This window comes from Rhododendron vialii, chromosome 12a, assembly GCF_030253575.1.
Source record: "Rhododendron vialii isolate Sample 1 chromosome 12a, ASM3025357v1".
Lineage (NCBI taxonomy): Eukaryota > Viridiplantae > Streptophyta > Magnoliopsida > Ericales > Ericaceae > Rhododendron > Rhododendron vialii.
In genome coordinates this window covers 19,639,453-19,662,691 of record NC_080568.1, presented here as the reverse complement: position 1 = coordinate 19,662,691, position 23,239 = coordinate 19,639,453, and the positions used below count along the sequence as shown (strand labels likewise).

Sequence of the window (23,239 nt, the reverse complement as noted above, 5' to 3'; positions counted from 1 at the left end):
GATTAAATTCTTTCTAGATGAGGTGGGAACCCTATGGTTTCCACCACACAATGTGGGCTTTACTAAGCGTTCAGTGTAGTAATCTAAATCATTTATCTTGTAGAATCTATAATGTTATATGTCCACGTTAAAAATCAACTTAATCGGACATCAATAGCTATATCAAAAAGTGATTCCGGCTTATAAAATATACGGTCATGGACATTTTAATTTAAAAAGCTAGTGAAAAAATCAGGCCATCGGTTCTATCAACCGAAATCAAAATTTTGATATAGCTAATGATGTCTAATCAAGCTGATTTTTTGTGTCTTCAAGATGAACGGTTCAGATTACTGCTGTATATGCTCGGTAAGGTCCACAATAGACGGTGGCAGTTTTGGTTTCCGCCTCATCTGAACCGAACGCATTCTCGCATACAATAAGATAGCAGAGCACTTAATCTTTCAACCACTAATGCTCTCTCTAACCCGGAACATTAAGTCACCAGAAAAAAACCCACAATGGCTTGGCCATCTCATAATTCTTCCATGTCCCACTTCGTTCCCTCTCAACTACTAATACAACCACAATTAATTTTAAGTTTACAAGTCCAACACCTCTCCCATTGTTCTCCCCTCTCTCATTATTTATTTATTTTTTAAATTTTGGCACTTTAGAATTTATGGATTGGAATTTGGAAGCTTGTGTGGACAGATAAATATAGCGAATATTTTAATTACTCATCATATAGGTTGATGTGTTCGCATACCCAACTTTGAATTTGCTCAACTCTTCTGAGTCAACCCCTTCTTAATTGTGTCTTGTTCTTCTTCAGGATTGGTGGGTGTGTGTGTGGCTATATATATATATATATATATATATAGAGAGAGAGAGAGAGAGAGAGAGAGAGAGAGAGAGAGTACACTGATTGCTTGTAGTCGATATATATCAACCTTCAACTCCTGACATTAATATGCTATATATAAGCGAGAAACCGCCAACAAACATTAAGCCATAAATACGATAAAATAGTTTTTATTTAGGGAATTGACGTCATCAAAATAGTTTTTAGTGAAAGTCCTTTAACTTTTTGAGTTATTGAACTATAAGGACAAAATATATCTAAGACTATCCTAGGATAGGGCGGGTATTCCTAAGGTTAGACACTTTCATAAGATTTTATGGTGCATTTTCCTATATATTATAAGGTTTTAATAGTTTATGTATTTTCATAAGATTTAGGATTTTAGGTACTTTAATATGGTAGCTTAAGATTTTAGGTACTTTAATAGAGTAGCTTAGGCCATCCACAGTGGTATAATCAAAAATGGATAACCAAAAGTTGATACATCAGCTTTTGATTATTCACTTAAGAGATTGCTAAGCTTAACAATGTTGAGGTTCCCAATGGTCACTTCTAGTCCATAACCAAAATAAGGGGTCTACTACAATTTCACATAATCTCTCTCTCCCATTTTGTTTCCCGCCATTCACTTCCCTTCATTACGTTTTTTTTTTTGGCAAAAATATATCGAATATATGGTGTGTTCTTCCTAGTGTTATCTATCAAAACAATACTGATTTTTTTTTTCTCTTCCTATTCCTATAACCTATATCACAAATCCACCACTCTTTAATCTTTCAAAAAATAATAATAATAAGATGTGTTCTTAAATTTGAAAAAGAATGCAAGGTTCTTTCTCTCTCTTTTTTTTTTTTTTTTTGCAAGATTCTTTGTTTATTCAACCATAGGGAGAGGAACAAAAAAATGAATAACCACTTTTTAGTCGAAAAAATCAATTTTTTTTGCTGAAAAGTGATTATTTATCAAAATACTTGGGTAAAAGTATAAAAAAAAAAAAACACTTTTCCTAATTCTTCTCGTTGAGACGAATCAATAACCTATAAAAGTTTGGCGCAAATTTTGATTATTGAGGTTCACAAATTTTGATTATTGAAAAAGGTTGCTAGTTTGTATATAAATTTTCCTAAAGTTTGTATATAAATTTTGGAACTAGTTAACTTATGTAGTATGGGGTTTACAAATTTTGATTATTGAAAAAGGTTGCTAGTTTTGGTTATCCAAAGCCCAAAATTTGATTATTTTTAAGGATGTTGCTAAATTTGATTATACCATTGTGAGCTATTTTTTGCACAAATATTGTTAACTTTAACAACAATTGTCTTTTGGTTATACCATTGTGGATGGCCTTAAGATTTTAGGAACTTTCAAAGGGAATCTTAAGGTTTAGGTATTTTCATAAGATACCCTAGAGTTTTAAACATTTTCACGAACTTTTAGTTATTAGTGAATTTTTACTAGTTTTGCAAAAAGTGTATTTTAGTAATTATATAACACGTTTATCCTTATGTTGATTGCAAAAAGTGCTTGCTCTTGAGCTCAAAAAATGTAAATGCAAGGGATTTTTGGCTAGTCTCCCATAATTCTTTGCCATCTATCCTACTCCTTCCGTCCCAATTTATTTGTCCCAGTTCTATTCCAACTGGATAAAAAAACTAGTTATATCTTTAAATTGGTAATGAATTTTATATCCAACATGGATCTTGTTTGATAGATCTCGATTTGTTCTATAATACAATGTTTTCAAATCACCTAAAACATTATAAATTACAATATATAATCAATTGAAAAGTGACACGAACTCTCAAAAGTGACAATTAAATTGGGACGGAGGTAATATTTTTTAATGTTAGAATGGCCAAGTCATCCTTGGTGTTAATTAATTAATTAAATGAGATGAGTGTATATTTATAATTGAATGCTTGGAATTTGATATTGTGCGTGATTGCACCAAAATCGCACGGTGCAACATTACTATTATTTTTGGCTTTTTGATGCTATATATAGCACGCCTAAGCCACAAAAATGACATTGACAAAATCATTCGAGTATTGATGGATGAACTTACGCTAATGGCTACTTCGTCAAACTCGGATCGAATATTGCAAACGTAGCATGCGATTTTGTCAATTCGAGTATTGATGGATGAACTTACGCTAATGGCTACTTCGTCAAACTCGGATCGAATATTGCAAACGTAGCATGCGAACGAAAAACTACGTATGGGAAATGGTAAAACACAGTTTGAATTATCATTTGGTTTAACGAGCACGATGAGTGAAAGAGAGAATATTTACATATATGGTCGAAAATGTGGATTTTCTCTTATAATTATCCAAAAAGCTAGCGTACAATAAATTTAAGATATTGTGGGAGAGGCAGTAGGAACCATTATATATATATATATATATATATATATATATATATATATATATATGAGAGTTCCCTTCTTATAAAAACTATCTTATTTTAATAAAATGCGGATCTTCCTTTTCCGATCGAAAATTTCAATGATCCGAGTCGCTCAATGTGTTCAGAACGCGATTTTAAGGGTACTCACGTGAAATCAGCAAAAAAGAAGACCGGGAAGGGCTTCATCTGAGCAGTTTTTGTTTATTTTTTATCTAACGGTTCAAATAACAATTGCTCAAATCAAGCCCTTCCCGATCATTTTTTTTGCCGATTTCTTACGAGTACCGTTAAAATCACGTTCTGAATACATTAAGCTGCTCAGATCATTGAAATCCGATCGGAAAAGGCGAGAAAAAGGAGATCCGTATATAAAGTCCTCATTTTAAGGTCTTTATCTGAAGATTTCTGTATATATAGAGTCCCTTGTTCAAAAATCTGTCACATGCACATGCAATTTCTTATTGCTCCTGATGGCAGAATCAGAACCATATGCAAAATATTTGATTATGTTTGAAAACTTCTCAAAACTCCCTCAATATTCGTAGGGGTGACTATTCGCAGCTCCGTATTTTCTCCCTTAGCCCACTACATTTCGGTAAATAGTTGTTGAAAATCATACATAACATTTCGGTACATAGCTGTTGAAAATAAGATTAATTATATTTTGGTAACTAAATGTCGAAAATATGTTCAACCTTCGGTAAACAACTGCCGAATATACATTTTCGGTAAATAGCTGTTGAAAAAAATATTATATTTCGATAATTGTATGCTAAAAATGTATCTCAATTTCGATAACTAACTGTCGAGTATAATTGAAAATTTTTAACAGGCTAAGGGAGAAAATACGAGGTTACGAATATTCGGCCCCTATTCGAAAAGCCTACTAATCTAACCAATATATTTGTTAGCTTTATAGGAGTAGTATCTTTTTCACAACAATGATCTCTTGTTTTTTCAGAATTTTCTTACTCCTATGGTTTAGGGAAAATTTTCGTAGTCGTCCCTTTAGTTTTACGGTTATCTTAATTTTGTCTCTCTAGTTTCAATTGTCTCAATTTCGTCCCTGTAGTTTGTTTTACGTTTCAAATTGGTAAAATCGTTAACACCGTTAATGAAACTAACGAAAAAAATATGATTAAAAAATTAAGTACTCCAATTTTCAATCCTGTTGAACCGGTGCGAAGATCTTATTTTTCTGATCATTTTATCTTAAATAATCATAATAAATTTTTGGCTATAAGGCCTTTCAATGAGCACCTTAAGAGAGCCCTAAAACTAAATAAGGAGTCTTCGGGTGCTCGTTGAAAGACCTTAGAGTCAAAAATTAATTACGACCATCTAGGATAAAATGATAAAAAAAAAAGGATTTCGCACCAGTTCAACCGGATTGAAAATTGGAGAACTTAATTTTTTAATCATATTTTTCCGTTAGTTTTATTAACGGTGTTAACGATTTTATCAATTTGGAACGTAAAACAAACTACAGGGACGAAATTGAGACAATTGAAACTAAAGGGATGAAATTGAGACAACCGTAAAACTAGATGGACAACTATGAAAATTTGCCCTTTTTTTTATTTAAATTTTATCCTTACTCCTAAGGGTCGGATCAAGTCAAGTCTCCCCTAATCAGTTTCGTCCAGTTTTAGAATCGGGATCGTCCGAAAGTGTTTTGAACGGTCTAAATTTGTTCGGATAAATATTATTAAAAATATCCAAAACACCCCGAACATATCTAGGCCATCCAAAATAGGCCTGTCAATAGGCCGGATCCGACAGATTCGAATCCGATCTGGATCCGATAAGACCAAAATTCGATCCGAAAAGACTCGAATCTGATAGTGGTAATCCGGATCCGAAAACTTCGGATCCGATTCGAAAATCCAAATACGATTCGAAAACTTTTTTTACTTCAAAAATTTTAGGAAAACAAAAAAATTTGTTTTTTTCAAAAAAAAATATTTTCCGAAATTTTTTTAAAATAAATAAAAATAAAAATACAACTTCTTAAACATTTTTTTTTCAAAATTAAAAATTTACTGTTTTTTTAAAAAAAATTTAAAAAAATAAAGTTCGGATTCGAATTGATAACGGATTTAATCCTATCCGATCTGAATCCGATCCAATCCGTATTTGAATTACCGGATTCGGATTATCGGATTTCAGATTGACATTATCAGATTCAGATCCGGATAAGATTTTCGGATCGGATCCATATCGGATCCGGTCCATTGACAGACCTAATCCAAAACACCTTTGGATGACACGGATTAAAAAAAACATTCATTCTACCACCGCATCCATTCATACACCCATACTTACAACAAGGGTGGAGCCCGCATACACTATACACTCAGGATGTGTGGGGCCACCTTTGTTGTGAATATGAGCGTGTGAATGGGTATATAAATGCATGTGATGTTAGAATTTTTTAAAAAAAAATCTGGACGAAATTGGGAGAGACTTTACCGGATCTGACCCCACCAGAGCTCTTTATGTCTTGATCCAGCATTTGTCAAGGCTAGTCGTATTTCACATTAAACTGTGCATTGACTTTTAGTAGTACTTTTTACTAACCACATTTCGTATTTCAGAAACACTACGGTCACCGACCGGCCACCGATCCCGTGTGAGGTGTACTCCGGATTCCGCACGAATGATTCGAGCCGCTTAATAATTTAAAAAAAAAAACCGAGTGGGCCATCGAGAAATAAGCTCAATCTGATGTGTGTACGTGCTCGATCCGAGCAGTTCCAAAATCAGATGATCCGAGCGCCGGGGTCCCCTACACCGAGGCCCGGGCCCACTGCCGGCTGTCAGACCTCATTTCCGACCCGACTTCTTCCGGATCCAACAAGTTTCTTCCTTGTGAACTGGGTGATATTGGAGATATACACATGGCGGTCAGAGTGAATTTTTTCGAATGCGGAGGTGTGGTGGTTTCTGTGGCTGTTTCTCACAAGGTGGCGGACGCGTTCTCGTCTGTTTCCTTTGTGAATAGTTGGGCGGCGGCTGGCCGTGGGGGGGATTGCGATCGATGTGCCAGATCCGCGGCTGGATGGGGCGGAGCTCTACCCGCCGAGGGAGATGGCCGGGTTTAACCCCAGCACTGGGATGATGAAGGACCCGATTGTGACCAACAGGTTTTTGTGTTTTTCTTGGGAATTTATTACCTTTTGAGCTGCATGCCTTAAGTTATTTAATTTTAGCACATTTTTTTTGACTAATTTATTTATACAACAAAACGAACAAGAAAATTTAAAAACTACGAATCAAAATGGAAAATATTCAAAAACGATAAAAATAATTCAAATAATTTGTCTGCTTTGAATGACACACTTTTGTCTTTAGTGAATTTTTTTTAGATTTTGACCATAACGTTAAACTTTTTAAATTTCTCTTGATCAAGAAGAATATTTATTCGATTGGATCAAACACAAACTGATTGCCGATCAAAAAATAAAAAAAACACAAATCAATTAACAAGTAGTTCAAGAAAGATAAAAAATAAGTTCAAGAAAGATAAAAAAGTCATGTATTTCAAGAGAATGACATGACAATAACATTTATGGGGGGTGTTCCTCTTTTTTCAAAAAGTAACTTTTTAAAAAGAAAGGCGATTTCAAGCTCAAAAATTATGTATTTACGCAAATAATTTTTTTACCAATATGGATCTTGTTTGATAGATCTCATTGAGATCTTTTAAAATGTGCAAAAAACATTGAAAAATCATTTTTTATTTTCGTTATATTTGAATTTGAAATTACCTTTTTTTTTAAAAAATTACTTTTTGGAGAAAGCGGAACGGGGCAAAGTTACAACGGTAATTGTGTTGATTTCAAACCCACAATACTATACCACATTACACGTTACATGATTAATCGCCAGTGATATGTGAGGACCATGAGGAAAAAAAAAAAGCAAAAAAAAGATATGTGAGGACCATCTAATATAGTGATTAATGCTTTAGAAGGCGACAAATGCATGCATAAACTCCCTTGGTCTATTCCGAATTTAGTCAAGTGGTTAGGAGAAAATAATAAATGTTTCCTTGGTCTAGTTTTTCTTGTGGGTGCCTACGAGTAGTGTTTAGGTTTCGGTGCTTTTGATGTTTGGCTTTTTGGTCTCTTTAGGTGGTATGGGGGTTATCGTTTCCCTTTCGTTGGAGCTCTTTTTTCCTTGTGGGTCCTGGTGGGTGTGTTTGGTTTCGGTGGGTTTTTTTTTTTTTTTTTTTCTGGCCTTTTGGTGGCTTGCGAGTGTGTTTTAGGTTTCAACGGTGTTTGATGCTGTAGGGTTTGTTTTTTGTTTTGGGCTTGAGGCTCGCTTGGCGTTTGCTTGTTTTCAGGTCAGTTTTCTTTGGGTTTTTGGTGCTCGGTAGATGTCTTGCCTTCTTTGTTGTTTTTTTTCGGTGGTCTTGGGTGGCTTATGCTAGTGTGCTCTTGTTCTGTTTAATCTTTGTAATCGTTTATAAAAATTAATAAAATCTTTTTGCTGTTGCAAAAAAACAAAAAAAAAAAAAAACATTCTAAACCTTGAGGCTGCTGGAGGTTATGTCTGGTTGTTATCTTCAGGTCCCCGAAATTAATTAAGGTGGGAGCAAGCAGGCGCGGACATCCGGTTATAAAAAAAATGGCTCTATGCTTACAAGTTACAACTACACAATTTTATCTACTCCAGAGTCCAGTCTTTTGCTATGCACAGCTTGGTAGTACATGATTATGTTAGCTCTAGAACTATCATTAACGAAAAAATTATAAATTTTGCATAATTATGTTCGAATATGAACCAAGTAAAATTATTCCTAATTGGTCACCCTATACCTTCTCAAAGTGGTCATTGGGTCAACTCGTATCGGATTTCAGAATTAATGGTTTTTTCTCATTTATGTGAGGTTATTTGTTAGGTTAATTATTAATGCTTTGTGTTCTGGAGCTATTTCATTGTTATTATAAGATAAAAAAAAATTCACCTTTTGAAATAACCTCTCTGCATATCCTTACCAAGTTCATCTTTTGTCTAATTATTCTATGAAAGAAAATTTTCGTCTATTCATATGTTAATTATCATCTATTAATTAGGGAATAAAATAGGGGACACGTAGCAAACGCAGGAGGCTTCCCACTAAAAGACCCCCTGCAATACTATATTGTGTCGATTAAGTTAAAAATTATGAAGAGACCGATACAGATAACAAGTTAAGCTAAAAGGTAATAATATATAGTACAATCCACCCGTCATTTCTTTTTAAATTTCCTGTGGCGTGACGAAATTGGTTCCAATTTTTTCAGTCTAATATATTTGTCTCACAATAAGAAACTTTAAAATTACCATATTTCTATGACTAGGTAATTTTTGCTTGTCAGATACCGGGAATCCCAATACCAAAAATCCTGAATCCATCCCCCTGTTGAATACCAATTTATCTAAAAGTACATGTGTAGCCAGGGCTGGCCCTACACTTTTCGGGGCCCTAGGCCGGCTCAGATTTTTGGGCCTTTTATAATTTTGTTGTAATTTTCTTAAGAGGTATTATGTACAAGAATTTTAAAAATAATTGTACAATCTTTTTTCCGATTTATGAAAGGGGACAATTTTAAACAATGATTTTCTGTGTTTTTTGATTTAATTTATCATGGTGGAAAAATGTAAACCCATCACATGAAATATATCTGACAAAGAGGTTGTCATCTCTGTTATTTAACTAAAAATTACTGATTAAATGGGTAATCAAACTAATCAAATATCTATTGTACTCTCAAATAAATAACATACTTACCGACAAAAAAACTATTGCTCGTAGTGTAAATATGTGGGAAGTGGGAGTTGAAATCCAATCCAATGCTTGTAGTCTTTCTCATCTAGACTTCACGTACGCCCTTCAAGAAATAAAGAATTGTCCCTGTAGAAGTTGCTATAAACACAATAGAAAATATTTGAAGGGAAGATATAGTACGTATATGCAAAAGTACTAATTTCGCTCTCTAGCAGGTAGCCTAAGCCGGCCTTGTCTCTGTCCGTCGGGCACTAATCAAAGCGTACTTATCTCTATCGCCATTAATTAACTAATCTCCAGTTAATCACCACCATCACTATTCACCAATCTCCTCTTAATCAATTTCCATTATCGTGGTCATCACCATCATCGCGCGCAGTTCGATCTCTACTTCCCTTCGCTCATCTTGATCGATGCTGCCCTGAATCTCCCCCATCTTGGTTTTCATAGCTCTTCCGCACCGGGATCTCAACTATGATCCAGCATTACCTCAACAGCTCCACCATTGTCGCTGTTTTCCTTTTGCATATCTTGATCCTGTTCTCTCTTCTTTATTTGGTAAGTCCTGTTCTCTCTTCTGGTGCTAATTTTTGGTTTCCTAGCTCTTAGCTTCTCTCGATTTTCCCTTTTGGCTCTTGGTTTCTTCTGATTCTTGGTCCTGGTTTCTCCCTTCTTACTCTTGTTTCTTCCTCCGCCTCCTAGTTTCTCCTCCTAGTTATCGCACCTAGGTCTTGACTCTTGATTTCTCTTTGCTTTTTCAAATTCAAATTGATAGACCTACTTGATTTGTACATAATATTGAGATATTATGTCACCATAGTCTGTAGGTCTTATTATTTTTTTCTAGCTTGTTTATACTTGGTTATTATTGATGATGTTTCCTAGTCAGCCTAGATTTCTTTTTTTTTTTTTTACTCGACAAAAAAAATTTCTTAATCTTTGAAAGAAATTCAATGATTAAACGAATTAAGGACAAAACATCAAATCCTACCCAAAACCCAAAAAAAAATCAGAAAGGCAAGACACCTACCAAGACAACAAGGACCAAAGGAAAAACCGCCCAATTCACAAATCAATCCAAGCACTTCCAAGTGTCAAAACCCAACCAAAAAACTCCTACTTCTGCCAAAAAAAATAAATTCAAAAGAACTACAAAAACAAGGGAAAGACTACAATACACACCCTTTATTTGGGTGTGTATCATATGCACCCCCCAAAATGTTATGAATTATAGAGAAAATGTTACGAATCGTATTGCTAAAAAGTTACGAATCGTATAAAGGTTACGAGATACACTAAAATGTTATGAATCATAATGAAAATGTTACGAATTGTATTGCTAAAAAGTTATGAATTATAGAACAAAAGTTACGAAACATGCTAAAATATTATGAATGAACCATAAAATAGGTGCATATGGTACACCCTTTTAAAGAATGTGTATTGTAGACTTTTCCCAAAAACAAACACCAAATCCGAATAGAACCACTCCACCTTCATTGACAAAAGTCAATGGAGTATTAAAACCCCAAAGAAAGAGAGGCACTGTCCTCCATATCAGAAACTTCACCATCCTCTAAATTAGCAATATCACCATCCAACATTTCACCTTCCTTCATCTCAATAATTTTCTTCAAGTTAAAGCTCTTCCCCCTCTAAATTTTACTCCCAACAATTCACTATTATGAATTATCTATCACCTTACGAGGTTCCTCATGCAAAATAGTGTTCTATTAATTATGGATGCCAATTGATGATGAAAAAGAATAATATACCTCCCTAGCTTGACTTTTTAACTTGACAGCCTTCATCCTAAGCTCACTAACTTCCTTTTAGATCTATTCAACCTTCTTTCCAATTTTAAAATTGCTTCATGGAATGATCTCTCTAGTTTTTTTTTTTTGGTTACGGAGTAATATTTTCTTAATTTGTTTAGGTTTCTTTGCCACCAAATAGTAGCCCATAAACGGTGTGTTAGAAATGTGTTTTTATGTACATGCATGAAAGCTTGGCTCATGACAATTTATTTTTCTATTATATCCAGGGTACGTATCAGAGCTTCTACCAGTTTCGGTAGTAATTAATAGATGAACTTAGCATGGCCGAGCAAAAAAGAAAAAAGAAAGATGAACTTAGCATGCATCTCTGCTACCTCCCTATAAATGAATCCTAAAATGAATCATAATTAGGTGACATATTTAAGCATAAGTAGGACCCAATTTTGTGAGTTAAGAATTGCTAACTTAAGAGTGAAGTTTGTGCTCAAATGGAATAGCCTAATCATTGTGTTAACGTCAATACTTATCCACTCTCTCTCTCTCTTTACAGATTAATTGAGATCTTTAAATTGATAAAAGAAAAATTAAGAAAATTACGTGGGAAGATATTTCATTTGTTGATAAAAATGCATGTGACATGGTCTGAAAAAAAACAACATTTAGAATGGTAGGAGTCCTAGTTTGGAATCTTAACGTCATTAGTAAACTTTTTATTCTTCCTCAATTCAATGAATTCCAAAATTTCTGCTTTTGGGTTCATCTCGCTATAATAAACTATTACAAAAGTAAGCCAAGACTACCAACAAGTTACCCCTTCAACAAGTCTACTGATTCGATCTATTGGCTAATCCCGTCACCCCTTCAACATGCAAGTCTACTAGTCTATTTGGCTTTATTATATCTTTTTCACAATTAGGTGATATTTACTTTCCCGAAATTTCTATGCAATACTTTTCAATGCTTGTGTATTTCACACTAAACTCTGACATTGAATTTTATTAACCAAAATTTCTATTCAATACCACCTCGTGTACTCACTCCTACCCGTATAAGTATCCATCCCACAGTCTGCATTGTTTGCACACATTGTTTGCACACATATATCGTACTCTACTACTACACAGAGAGAGAGAGAGAGAGAGAATGAAGGTTGAAGTGGAAGTCATAAGCAGTGACACCATAAAACCCTCCACCCCAACGCCACCGCACCTCCGCCACTACCGCCTCTCGTTCCTCGACCAAGTCATTCCCCCAGTCTTCATGCCTCTCCTCCTCTTCTACCCCCAAACGGCCGCCACCTCCAGCTTCACTCAAGAACACAAATCCAACAACCTCAAAATCTCCCTCTCCCAGACCCTAACAAAGTTCTACCCACTCGCCGGCCGCGTCGTAAACAACATCCACGTCGACTGCTCCGACGCCGGGGTCCCCTACACCGAGGCCCGGTCCCACTGCCGGCTGTCGGACCTTATTTCCGACCCGAGCCCTTCCGAGTTCATTAAGTTTCTTCCGTGCGAATTTGGAGATGTTGGAGATGTACCGTTGGCCGTTAGGGTGAATTTTTTCGACTGTGGGGGTGTGGTGGTTTCTCTGGCTATTTCTCATAAGGTGGCTGATGGGTTTGCGTCTATTTTCTTTATGAATTGTTGGGCGGCGGCTGGCCGTGGGGGGGATGGCGATGTGGCGTCGCCTTGGCTGGACGGGGCGGACCTGTTCCCGCCGAGGGAGATGGCGGGGTTTAACCCCAGAACTGGGATGGTGAAGGACCCGATTGTGACCAAGAGGTTTTTATATTTTCTTTTATATTTCACTAATGCTTTGATGACTATGCATGGCCAATTAAAAAAAAATTGCTTTGTTGACTGTTTATGAGTACCAAATTTTGGGTATCATGTGAAGTAAAACCATTGAATTGGTATCAACATGATATCCACAATGTGGTACTCAAACATGGTCATCATATATTGCTCTTTTTATTTTTGGGTTGTAGTTTTAAAATTAAAAGGGCGAGCTATTTAGTTTTACCATAGTTCTATTTTTTGAACTATATATATACAACAAAATAAAAACACAATGAAGCAAACTTGAAAAAAAAATTCAAAAAACAGAAAAAACAATATGAATAATTCGTCAATGTTTTATTAATAGTTTTTGTCTTTATTAAATTCTTTTAAGATTTTTATCATAGTGTCAAACTTTTTTAAATTTCTCTACGAATGTTTAATTCAAAAAGATCAAACACAAGTTTAACAATTGAAGATTTTTATCATAGTTTCATACTTTTTAAATAACTGTACGAATGTTTAATTCAAAAAGATCAAACACAAAATTAACAATAGATCAAGAAAGATAAAAAAAAAAAGTTGGCCAAACCTCCCCCACAATAGTCCTTGTGTTAAAATAGAATAAGGTGAACGTAAGGGTATCCATAATGCTATAATCAAAAATTGATAACTAAAAGTTGCTACATCAGCTTTTGATTATTCATTTAAGAGATCGTTACGGTTAACAATATAGACGTCTCCAATGGCATAATCAAAATTAGGTAACCAAAATTTATCACATTATATTTCAAATTGCAAAAAACTAAAAATTGTGAGTAGTAGAAAATAATTTTTCTAAAAATAGTTTTGAAACTAATAAAAATTATTTACTAGAAATAGAAAATAGTTTTTGAAACTTTTTTTTTTGGAAAAAAAACTATTTCTAAAAAACTGTTTTCTTTAGTAAAATAATTTTTTTTTCGAAAATATTGTTTGAAAAGAAAGAGAGATGAGACATTTTTGTATAATAATTAGTGTATTTGATTGAGAATATGTATGGTCTATTAAATTTAGTTATTGTCAAAATGTTGTTAGTTTTGGTTATCCAAAACCCAAAATTTGATTATTTCTAAAGAGGTTGTTAAGTTTGATTATAGGATTGTGAGCCATATTTTGCACCAATATTGTTAACTTTAAAAATATTTTACTTTTGACTATAGTATTATGGATACTCTAACACCAATAATATTGCTGGGACACAATAGTCAACCACAACATCTACTATACTTGCCTAAGTAGCTCTCCATGATTGGTAGGTGCAGAGTAATTTCAAAATAATTGTTCTCTCATTACGAATTATACAATACCACGTAGACAGATGTGATTGGTGTTATGGTAGAGTGTTGTCTCGCTAGCATTATTGAGGTAACATTTCCAGTTTAAATAAGTTGCAATTAATGGTACAATTAATGCTATTGTCTTAATTTCAACAACCAATACTTAAAAAATAGAAATGAACCACAAAACTATAAAATATTTTATTGCCTCCATTCTTGGTCTACAGTTAACGTCAAATACTATAATTTAAAGAATCTCATTCCCGAAAGAAATCCCATAATTTAGGTGAAGTCAAACAAATCTCAAGATGAATAAGAGCTCACCATGGGTCATTTGTTGAATTGTTGATCTAAAATGTGGCACGATTTCTTTTTTATCTTTGAATGGAGGACATAATCCATTAACTAGGCAATTGCTAAAATATGGGCATGATTTGGGAAAAAAAAATTAAGACGGAAGGAGTATTACTTTATTAGTTTATAATCTTTACGTCATTAGTAAACTTTTACTTCTTCTTTCTTTCAACGGTCAAAGGTGTTTGAACTAGATTACATGCATATTGACTAATCCTATTACTTGTTTCGTTCAAAGACAAACCATCCACACCGGAACTATGGGATTCGTAATAAATTAATTTCTTTTTGATGACCTAATTATAAAAACTGAACTCTAGTCAGTTTTATGTGGAGTAAACCCACCAACCAACTGACCTAACCCTTGGGGCTAACTTTTTCTTCCTTCAATAAATTCTAAGACTATTGTTTTACTTTTGGGTTCATATCGCATTGATAATTAAAAAAAGTAATACAAGAACAATAAGTCACACCTTCAACAAGTCTACCATGCTATTAGCTTTATATCTTTTTCAACATAATTGATCTTGTTTTTCATAATTTCTATTCTATTGGAGTGGGATCTTATAGAGACCGGTCCGTTCTATTCGGGTCATTTTTGGGCCCTTCTCAATCCAGAAATGGCACATGGCAATTTGATTTTCCGGTTTATTTATTTATTTATGATGCTATGAATTTATAATTGAGCATAACTTTCTCTTTAACCCTTGTCTAAAAATCCCAACAGGTTTGTGTTCGCTGCCTCTAAAATCTCTTCTCTCATAGACAAGTGCACTGACGATTCAAGCCCTGATCCGAAACGCCCGACCCGCATAGAAGCCCTCTCCGCCTTCGTATGGACTCGTTTCATGGCCTCCGCCCATACCGAAAACGACCCCAACAAAATCTACACCCTTCTCCACGCCGTTAACTTGCGCACGAGGGCCAATCCTCCTCTCCCCGACCACTACTTCGGCAACATCAGCCGGATCGCGATAACGGTGCCATCGATGATCGACGGCCGACCGAAGTGTTACGAGATTGTCAACCAGGTGACTGCAGCGGAGCTAGTGAGGGACCAATGGGGCACGGGCTCCCACTGGTTTTTGGATATTTTTTTTGTGTGTGTTTCTGTGAAAAATTTATTGAAAATTTTAAAATAGCACTGAAAATATTATTGAGCGGTTAGGGACATCGCCACATAGTGTTCCAACGCCTTTTTCCGTCACATACTCATGTGGGACTTATTTCACATGAATATGTGGTAGAGAACAGTGTTGCATGGGGTACCACGTGCGATGCCAAGGACCACAAAATAATTAATTATTCATAAGCAAACATTTTTTTTTTCAATTGATAGAATAGATCATTTTACATCAAATCATTATTCATAAGCAAACCTCTATTCACTGAAATTTTGCCTCCAAACTACCATGTATTTATGGAGGTTCATTTTCACCTTCTCCCTTATTTCTATCTTCCTAAATTTTTCAATAACTCATTTATTTTGTTTTGAATATGGTACGTTTAGAACTAATAATTGAATTAATTTTTTACGTGCAGAAACTATAAATTTATATAAAATTATGTAAGAATTTTTTTTTTCATAGCTATTTAAAGATAATGGGATAGTTAAAGACTTTTGAAATAGGAATATATGTTGAAGAAATAGTTCAAAGAAAATCAATGTTTATTATCAGATTCATAAGAAAAAAAGGAAAGATAATTTGTATATTTTGCATAACAACATTGCGTATATGGATTGTCCCCTTATAATTGGTTCAAATTTCTGGTTACGCCACTGCAGATGAGAGGCGTGATAAGGAAAGTCGACGAAGAGTATGTACGGATGCTCGGCGAGGGCGATAACCACTTGAACACTTTGAAAGAGAGGGCCTCCATGTTCACCAAGGGGGAGATGGTCTCGTTGAACTTTACTAGCTTGTGCAGGTTCCCTTTGTACGATGCCGATTTTGGGTGGGGGAAGCCGGTGTGGGTTAGTACAGCTCCGATGCCGTTCAAGAACCTGGTTGTTTTCATGGACACGCATTCGGGCGACGGTATCGAGGCGTGGGTGAATTTGAAGGCGGAGGACATGGCTAAATTCGAAGCAGACGAGGAGTTGCTTGCGTTTGTTTCGCCAACCAAGGGTGCTGATTGATCAAAATTCAAGGGGTTAGCTAGCTAGCTCATGTATCGAAGTGTTTTCAAGATTTCACTGCATATCGTGTGGTTTTTGCTTATATATTGATGCGTTGGTACCGATGGACAATTACATCTGGGACCGAAAATAAAGGACATAGAATCAGACGTACAAGTGTGAAATATTCCAAATTGTAAAAAAAATAAAAAGAAGAAGAAGATCGAATAAGGGATTTTTAAGGTATTGTGTGAAGTTAAGTTTGTTCACCATTAATTTTGTGCAAGCTTTATCGGACTAGGGCTGCCCGTGGATTGGCCCTGTTCCCGATCAGATTTGCTCAAGGCGGATTGTCGTTTTCTCCATTTGCCAACCGTCCATGAGTATGTTTGAATGGATAGGTTCGGTTGCGGATTGGTTGGTTAATTGGGTGGATTATATACTAGTAAACTACGGATTGGGCGGTTCGGTTCGGTTTGGAATTGATCCGCTCGTCACGGATTGTTTGTTCATCCGCAAACCGTCCGTTAGTTAGGTTGGATCAGTTTGGTTGCAAGAAATTGGTTGGTTTGAGCGGTTTGAACGGATTGAACCATCCGCTGGGCACCCCTTTATCCTTATGAAGCTGATGGAATCTTGGAGAGAACCAATTAATCCGTTTTGGATGGGCTTGCTTTATCCAGTATGAATGAGGACTCAGATTGATCGGTCAATCAATCAATCTATCTAGTCCCAATTTCCGTCTCAACTAAACATGAGGTTTTGATTGATGAACAATTGATAAACGATCATTCGGTCTAATTCTGATTGATCACCTTTGAAACCGATTGTTTAGATCGCCTTTGATCATTGATTCACTCACTCTCAAATTCATGAACATGATTCTTTCTACACTATTCTTATACAGACTCACTAGCTAATTAGGGAAAAATGATAAAATTACAACTCGATAAAAATAAATACAAAAGAATATGCGTTTTGTCAATGATATTGTCAAACAAAAGGTCATCACCCAATAAGGAGTCCAGCCTTTGGTCATAATTGGGTTGTTAAGAACCTCACCTAGTGTATGAAAATAAATATTTCTGGCTTGATTTGCACCAAGTTGATGGAAGGACGGGGCCTTAGCCTCAACAATTTCCGAATAGATAACCATAGAATGGGGCCTAATCCCATTATGATGACAAATAACGTTATTACATATTCAAATACCACAAATTATAGATGGACAAATATCAATTTCTTCAACTACCTTTGTTTACAACACCTAGCATAAATAACTTGCCAAAACATCAAAGGACAAAAAAAGAGAGCATTTGACCTAGTCAGTTTTCATTCACAACTCCAAAAATACAAGAACTTGATTTCATTTTTTTTTCTATTTCAAATTGATTTACCCAAAAAAGAATCATCAAGAACTTGCAATTCGGGCAGAAGCTAGTGAACAAAACTTATATATAGGGCTTGTGATTCAAGCCAAAGAAACTAAATCTAACGGTTTTGAGTGTTTTCAATTGCACCGCTGTATCAAATCTAAATTTTTTTGAAAGTACGTCCGTGTACAGTATCGGTAATCTTCTAGGGGCTTGCAAAAATTGATAGAAGCAAGAGATTCCATAGAGGGCGAAGACCTCAAAGAGGCAAAAGAAGAGGGAAGAAGATGGATTTGATGCATGTTTTAAGCCCTATACTTTCTCTGACTCTAATTTATAGCAACCAAAATCACACCAGAAATCGGAAGAAGAGCATGTTCAAACCTATTGAGCAAGAGATATTCCAGGGAACTAATGGAAGATGATGAATCGAAGAGTGATCGACGAGCTAGAGACGCATAGAAAGTTTAAAAAAATTATGCACGGAAGTATTATTACTTCATTTGTTGATCTAAAAAGTGGCACGAGTTGGAAAAAAATTAAGACATAAAGAAGTATTATTTAGAATCTTAACGTCATTAGTACGTAAACTTTTTCTTTGTTCAATGAATACTGACAAAAAAGTAAAACCAGATCAATAATCTATTGTTCTTACGATAAACTAAATCTATTGATAAAATAAGAAAAATAATCGATCGATAAACTAAACAAGTCACACCTTCAACAAGTCTACTGTTCTATTGGCTAATCCTATTGATAAACTAAATATGTTACCTTAAACAAGTCTACTAATCTATCGGCTTATCCATTGATAAGCTAAATAATTAGTTACACCTTCAACAAGTCTACTAATCTGACAAGAGGAGGAGATAGTCGGAACTTTAGGGGAGAAAACTCGGTGCATGTTGTCTAATGTCTGGCTTAGCAAGACATTCTGAGGTGAGGCTGTCAAATATATGCCATCTTGTCAACCGTTTACCGTCTGCAGCAATCGGAGGGAAGTCTCCGATGGAGGTACAGTTCTGAAAGCCTATGGGTTGAAACAATTGCCAACCTTGTGGTATTTCAATTTGATCGGTTTATAATGAAGAGAAAAAGTACACAATAAGTCAATTTGATCATTTTGTTTACTTCCACAATCTCTGCGATGGATCATTTGTTTATTTGCTCTTATATATTGATTACACACCGATTGAATGTATGAGTAATTTGGAGATTGACAAACTAAAAGCTCAGCTCAGCAAGGATTTAGACATTAAGAATCTCGGGGAGGCATATAAGATACTCGGCATGAAAATTCAGTGGGACAAGACAAAATGCACAAGTTGTTTAGCTCAATCTAAAGCGGATGTTGCACAGATTTGGTATTGACGGGAGCACCATACCGGTCAGTACAGCTTTGGTAACTCATTTCAAACTCAGTGCTTCGGTGTCGCCGCGGACTGAAGACGAATGGAAACAGGTGGATGAGGTAGACTGACTATTGCGAATGATTTTTCGAGAACCAGCCGTCATGAGAGGGTATGCCTTACACATACTACGCCACAAGAAAGAGGGGCTGTAATGGTTTCGAAGAGGGCTAGAGTATTTGCCACGAATAACCTGAGCCCACAAAGAATCCTCTTCCCTAAGAAAACGCCAATTGATCGAGTTTAGCCATGGCGACAAGATTAGAGTTATGAGAGTGCCTAAGGCCCAAACCACCGGTTTTTACTTTTTATCCTTAGTAACATCATCCCATTTAAGTTCATGTTGTTGTTGATGATGTTCTAATTGCCTCTCCAAATAAAAAATAAAAAATTGCTCTAGTCTGGGCTGCACTCCATAATACTGACAAAGAAATTCGATCGAGTGCCAAACTCAGTGCTAAAGTCGACCGACCTCCAAAAATCCGCATATTCAAATAATAATTCAAGAGCCGATATTTCGGTATATAACGAAATAGTGAACGACAGAAAAAAGGAACTTGCGAAATAGTGAGCCAAACAATATCTGAATTTAACCAAGGCAGGGCATTAATTTTGTTCAACCTCTTTCCTATCGGTTGAAATAATGTGGATTCCATCACAAAATAATCAAAAAGAGTATTGCAGGAGTGTCATCTACACTATTTCAATTTTCAACCAATAACGCGTTCACCCTCTTTTAAGGATGATGAACAAAAATCGCATTCCTTCAAAAGACACCCCACCGATGTAAAGTGGACGTGTTAGGATAGCTCCACTACAAGAGAAAAAGGTTTCTGCGTCAAGTCAACCCCGTTGCAATTGTACTTTCATGGCAAAGCGGGGGACGTGGATGGTGGGGTGTCAAAAAGTTTTCAAAACACATTCCACTGTATTTTTGTGAGGTCCAACTCCAAGTCCCACAAAATATATAGAAAGGTTCATAAATATATTTTAAAATAATATTAAAATTATTAATAATAACGGACGCCTATACACTGATTTGCGTGCACCGAAATTTAATATGAACCATAGCCATAGGTTGAAGTTTTAGACAAATTAGTTGACCAATGGGTTCAAAATGCAGGATTAAATAACAAGGTGGTGGTGTGTCCCGGAAAACAAAGTGATCAGATGAAATGATCTTGCAAGTCTATTTACAATAAGTAGCGGAAGCTTTAACACTTCAATTCTGTTTAAAAAACATGCTAGTAATAAATTGTGAAAACACACTCGTCCTGTTCCTCTAAGGTTTTTATATTTTAAATACTTATTTTTCGCTTTACGATACAAGTCATTCTTTCACAATATATCACATTTAATTCAGAAAATAAGTACTCTTTTGATTAAAAAAAATCCGTGCAGTGGACAATTTAACAACAAATGTAACAAGCTTATAAATTTTACCTATTTGTGCATGTGCATAGTAAAAGCTAGCACTCGCAACTTATGTGTGGGTGTCAAAATTCTACAAGGAGCTCCGAAGCATAACGCGATCACCCAACGAAGAAGTATTAGAAACAAATGCGACAAACTCTTTATCCGCTTCAAGCTTCGTGATATCGTTTTCTTCCATATTAATCCAAGCTTCAACCCCTTGACCATATCTAGTAGGCATGAAAAGGGTCAAATTCTTGTAAGGCAAAGTGGCCATGGTGACCCAAACGGGCTTTCCCCACCCGAAATCCGCTCCATACAAAGGGAAATGGCAAAGGCTTGTGAATCTAAACGAATCCACCTCTCCTTTTGTCAAATATTTCTCAGCCCGTCCTTTGATGAAATTCAGATGCTCGTCTCCCTCTTGGAGTTTCTTCACGTAACTATGGTCGATTTTTCTCACTGCTTCCCTCATTTGGGTGTCGAGGTCGAACCCCTCTTCGTTGGTATCCAACGACGGGAATGCCACTGCGAATCAGCTAAGATTGCCGAAGTAGGAGTCTGGCAGAGGGGGATTCATTCGTGGACGCAGGTTCACTGCTTGCACCACCGAGTACACTCTGTTGGGAATTTGCACATTGAAATTACGATACATTGAAAAGTAACCATAAGATCAATAATATTGCATGAAAATTCAATAAAACCGCGGAACTAATACCCCTGGATAGCTACACATCCAGGGTTTGCTCCAGTGGTTTAGGCGGATGCCCAGATTTTGGGAGTACTCCTCGTTCAATTTATTACCGGGTGAGTACCCTGCAGTAAGTAGGGGCAATAACTGGTGTGGCTGCGCTAGCTCTCTCGGAGCTTTGGATTGCGCAGACCCTGTTCCATTAACTTTTTCCACTTTTTTTACTTTTTTTGGTTTTGTCCTTATTCAATTTTTTTTTCCGCGTTTGTTAGTTTTGCGCCTCACTTTTTTACTTTTCCGATTCTTTTCCGATACGAATTGGAAAAGTAAAAAACGTATCGGAAAAGTAAAAAAGTGAGGCGCAAAACTAACAAACGCAAAAAAAAAAAATTTAAATAATGACAAAATCCAAAAAAATCCTCTTATTGGAACAAGGCCGCAGTCAGGTGTATGTAGTGGTTGGGTTGTAGAATTGTTTCTCTGTCACCTCAAAAATAAAAAATTCCTTGGAGAGCCAGCAGGGATGGGTTTGTGTGTGTGTTAAATGAAAATTAGATGATGGTTTATCTAGTGCCGTATTAGCAAAGGTAAACTTGTCACGATATCCATGCTTCTAGAAATAGTATATTTATAGTGACATGACGTGTAGGTTATTTTTAAAGGTAAGTGTTTTTTTTTTTATAACTAGATGTCTCGACTAACTTATGCGTATCGATATTAAAAGGATATTGCAATAGCAAAAAATATTGAAAAGTTGAAATATTAATTGAAATAAGCGCATAGAATTATGGAACAAATGGACCATCAAAATCGGATAGAATAATTAGAATTTTAAATCTCTGACAATATATACCTTGGAGTGTTTGCTACTCCTCGGGTAGCAACAACATATTTGCTCCATATGAAAGTCGAAAGCGCCTCAATGCGAGTTGGTTTTGCTGCGTATTTGGCTCTAAGAGCCGATATCGCTGAGTCAGTGAACACAAACCTCTTGGTCACAATTTTCTCTTTTGCAATGCCAACCTTCCGATTAAAATTAGATATATCTTTAGGCGGGAAAAGACTTGCCAAATTAAACGAAGGAAGCACCGCATTACAACGGTCTCCTCGGCCAACAGCAGCCCAACTGTTCATAAACGTGACAATCATATTGCATCCATAATTATGTGTGAAAAACAGACACCAATACCAATCCCGCCGCAGTCGAATATGTTGACTTGAATTGCCAATAGCAAATCGCCTGAATCCTCAAGCTCACATGGAAGTAACTTGTTGAGCTTGGCCGGGTCGGGTTGGGCGAGGAATTGTGATAGCTGGCATATGGCTTCAGCTTCCGTGTAGTAAACACCGGTATCATTGCACTCGATGAATCGATCTTCTTTGACACGACCGGCTAGGGGGTAAAACCTTGATAATATCTCGGATAGAGAACTTTTTAGTCGATCGATTCTTTTAAGGGTCTTGACTTTAATATCATCAATGCTGTCAAAGCACACTAATGGTTCAGTTAGTCAGTCAGTTAGGTTTGTTAGAGAAAGGGTTAGTTGGTTAAGACGGTTTAGGTAGTGTTTGCTCTTGTATTAGTTTTGCCAGTTGGTGTTGTAACAGAATGGGATCATCGTGCAATCCCAGAGCACTATATATGCTCAGTTCCCTGTAATTGAGAGATCAGAGAAAATAGAATACAAAGAAAGATTTCCCCTTCCTTCTTTCTCTCACTAGTTCTTGAGTTCCTCTCTCTACTTCTTGTTACTTTCTATATGGGTATCAAAGCTATTCTGAGACGAAAGTCCACTCGATCCTGAGAAATCTTCATCAATTACAACGATTCCTTCGATTCTGAGACAACAGTCCACTCAATCCTCCAGAAATCTTCATCAATTACAACAATTTCTTCGATTCCATGGCTTCGACTTCAGCTACAACTTCAACTACAACAACAGTTTCCTTACCTCCAGCGTTAGCATTCCTTG

General features: G+C 35.9%; 1 protein-coding gene and 1 pseudogene across 1 annotated transcript; one reads left to right on the top strand and one right to left on the bottom strand.

Annotated features, from left to right (window-relative positions):
• The first annotated feature begins 11,764 nt into the window (after positions 1-11,764).
• Positions 11,765-16,635, top strand: LOC131309984 (stemmadenine O-acetyltransferase-like). The gene is made up of 3 exons (XM_058336737.1): positions 11,765-12,591; positions 14,989-15,292; positions 16,048-16,635. Exons 1-3 carry the CDS (start codon positions 11,951-11,953, stop codon positions 16,399-16,401), a joined length of 1,299 nt encoding a protein of 432 aa, XP_058192720.1. The 5' UTR covers positions 11,765-11,950; the 3' UTR covers positions 16,402-16,635.
• Positions 16,636-20,659: 4,024 nt separating this feature from the next.
• Positions 20,660-23,171, bottom strand: LOC131309531 (stemmadenine O-acetyltransferase-like; annotated as a pseudogene).
• Positions 23,172-23,239: the final 68 nt, after the last annotated feature.

Excerpts from the sequence above, each read along its gene's own strand:
- LOC131309984 (XM_058336737.1), top strand. The coding sequence starts at position 11,951 with ATGAAGGTTGAAGTGGAAGTCATAAGCAGTGACACCATAAAACCCTCC. Across the intron at positions 12,592-14,988 it reads GACCCGATTGTGACCAAGAG|GTTTGTGTTCGCTGCCTCTA; the intron begins GTTTTTATATTT and ends AAATCCCAACAG. Across the intron at positions 15,293-16,047 it reads GTTACGAGATTGTCAACCAG|ATGAGAGGCGTGATAAGGAA; the intron begins GTGACTGCAGCG and ends ACGCCACTGCAG.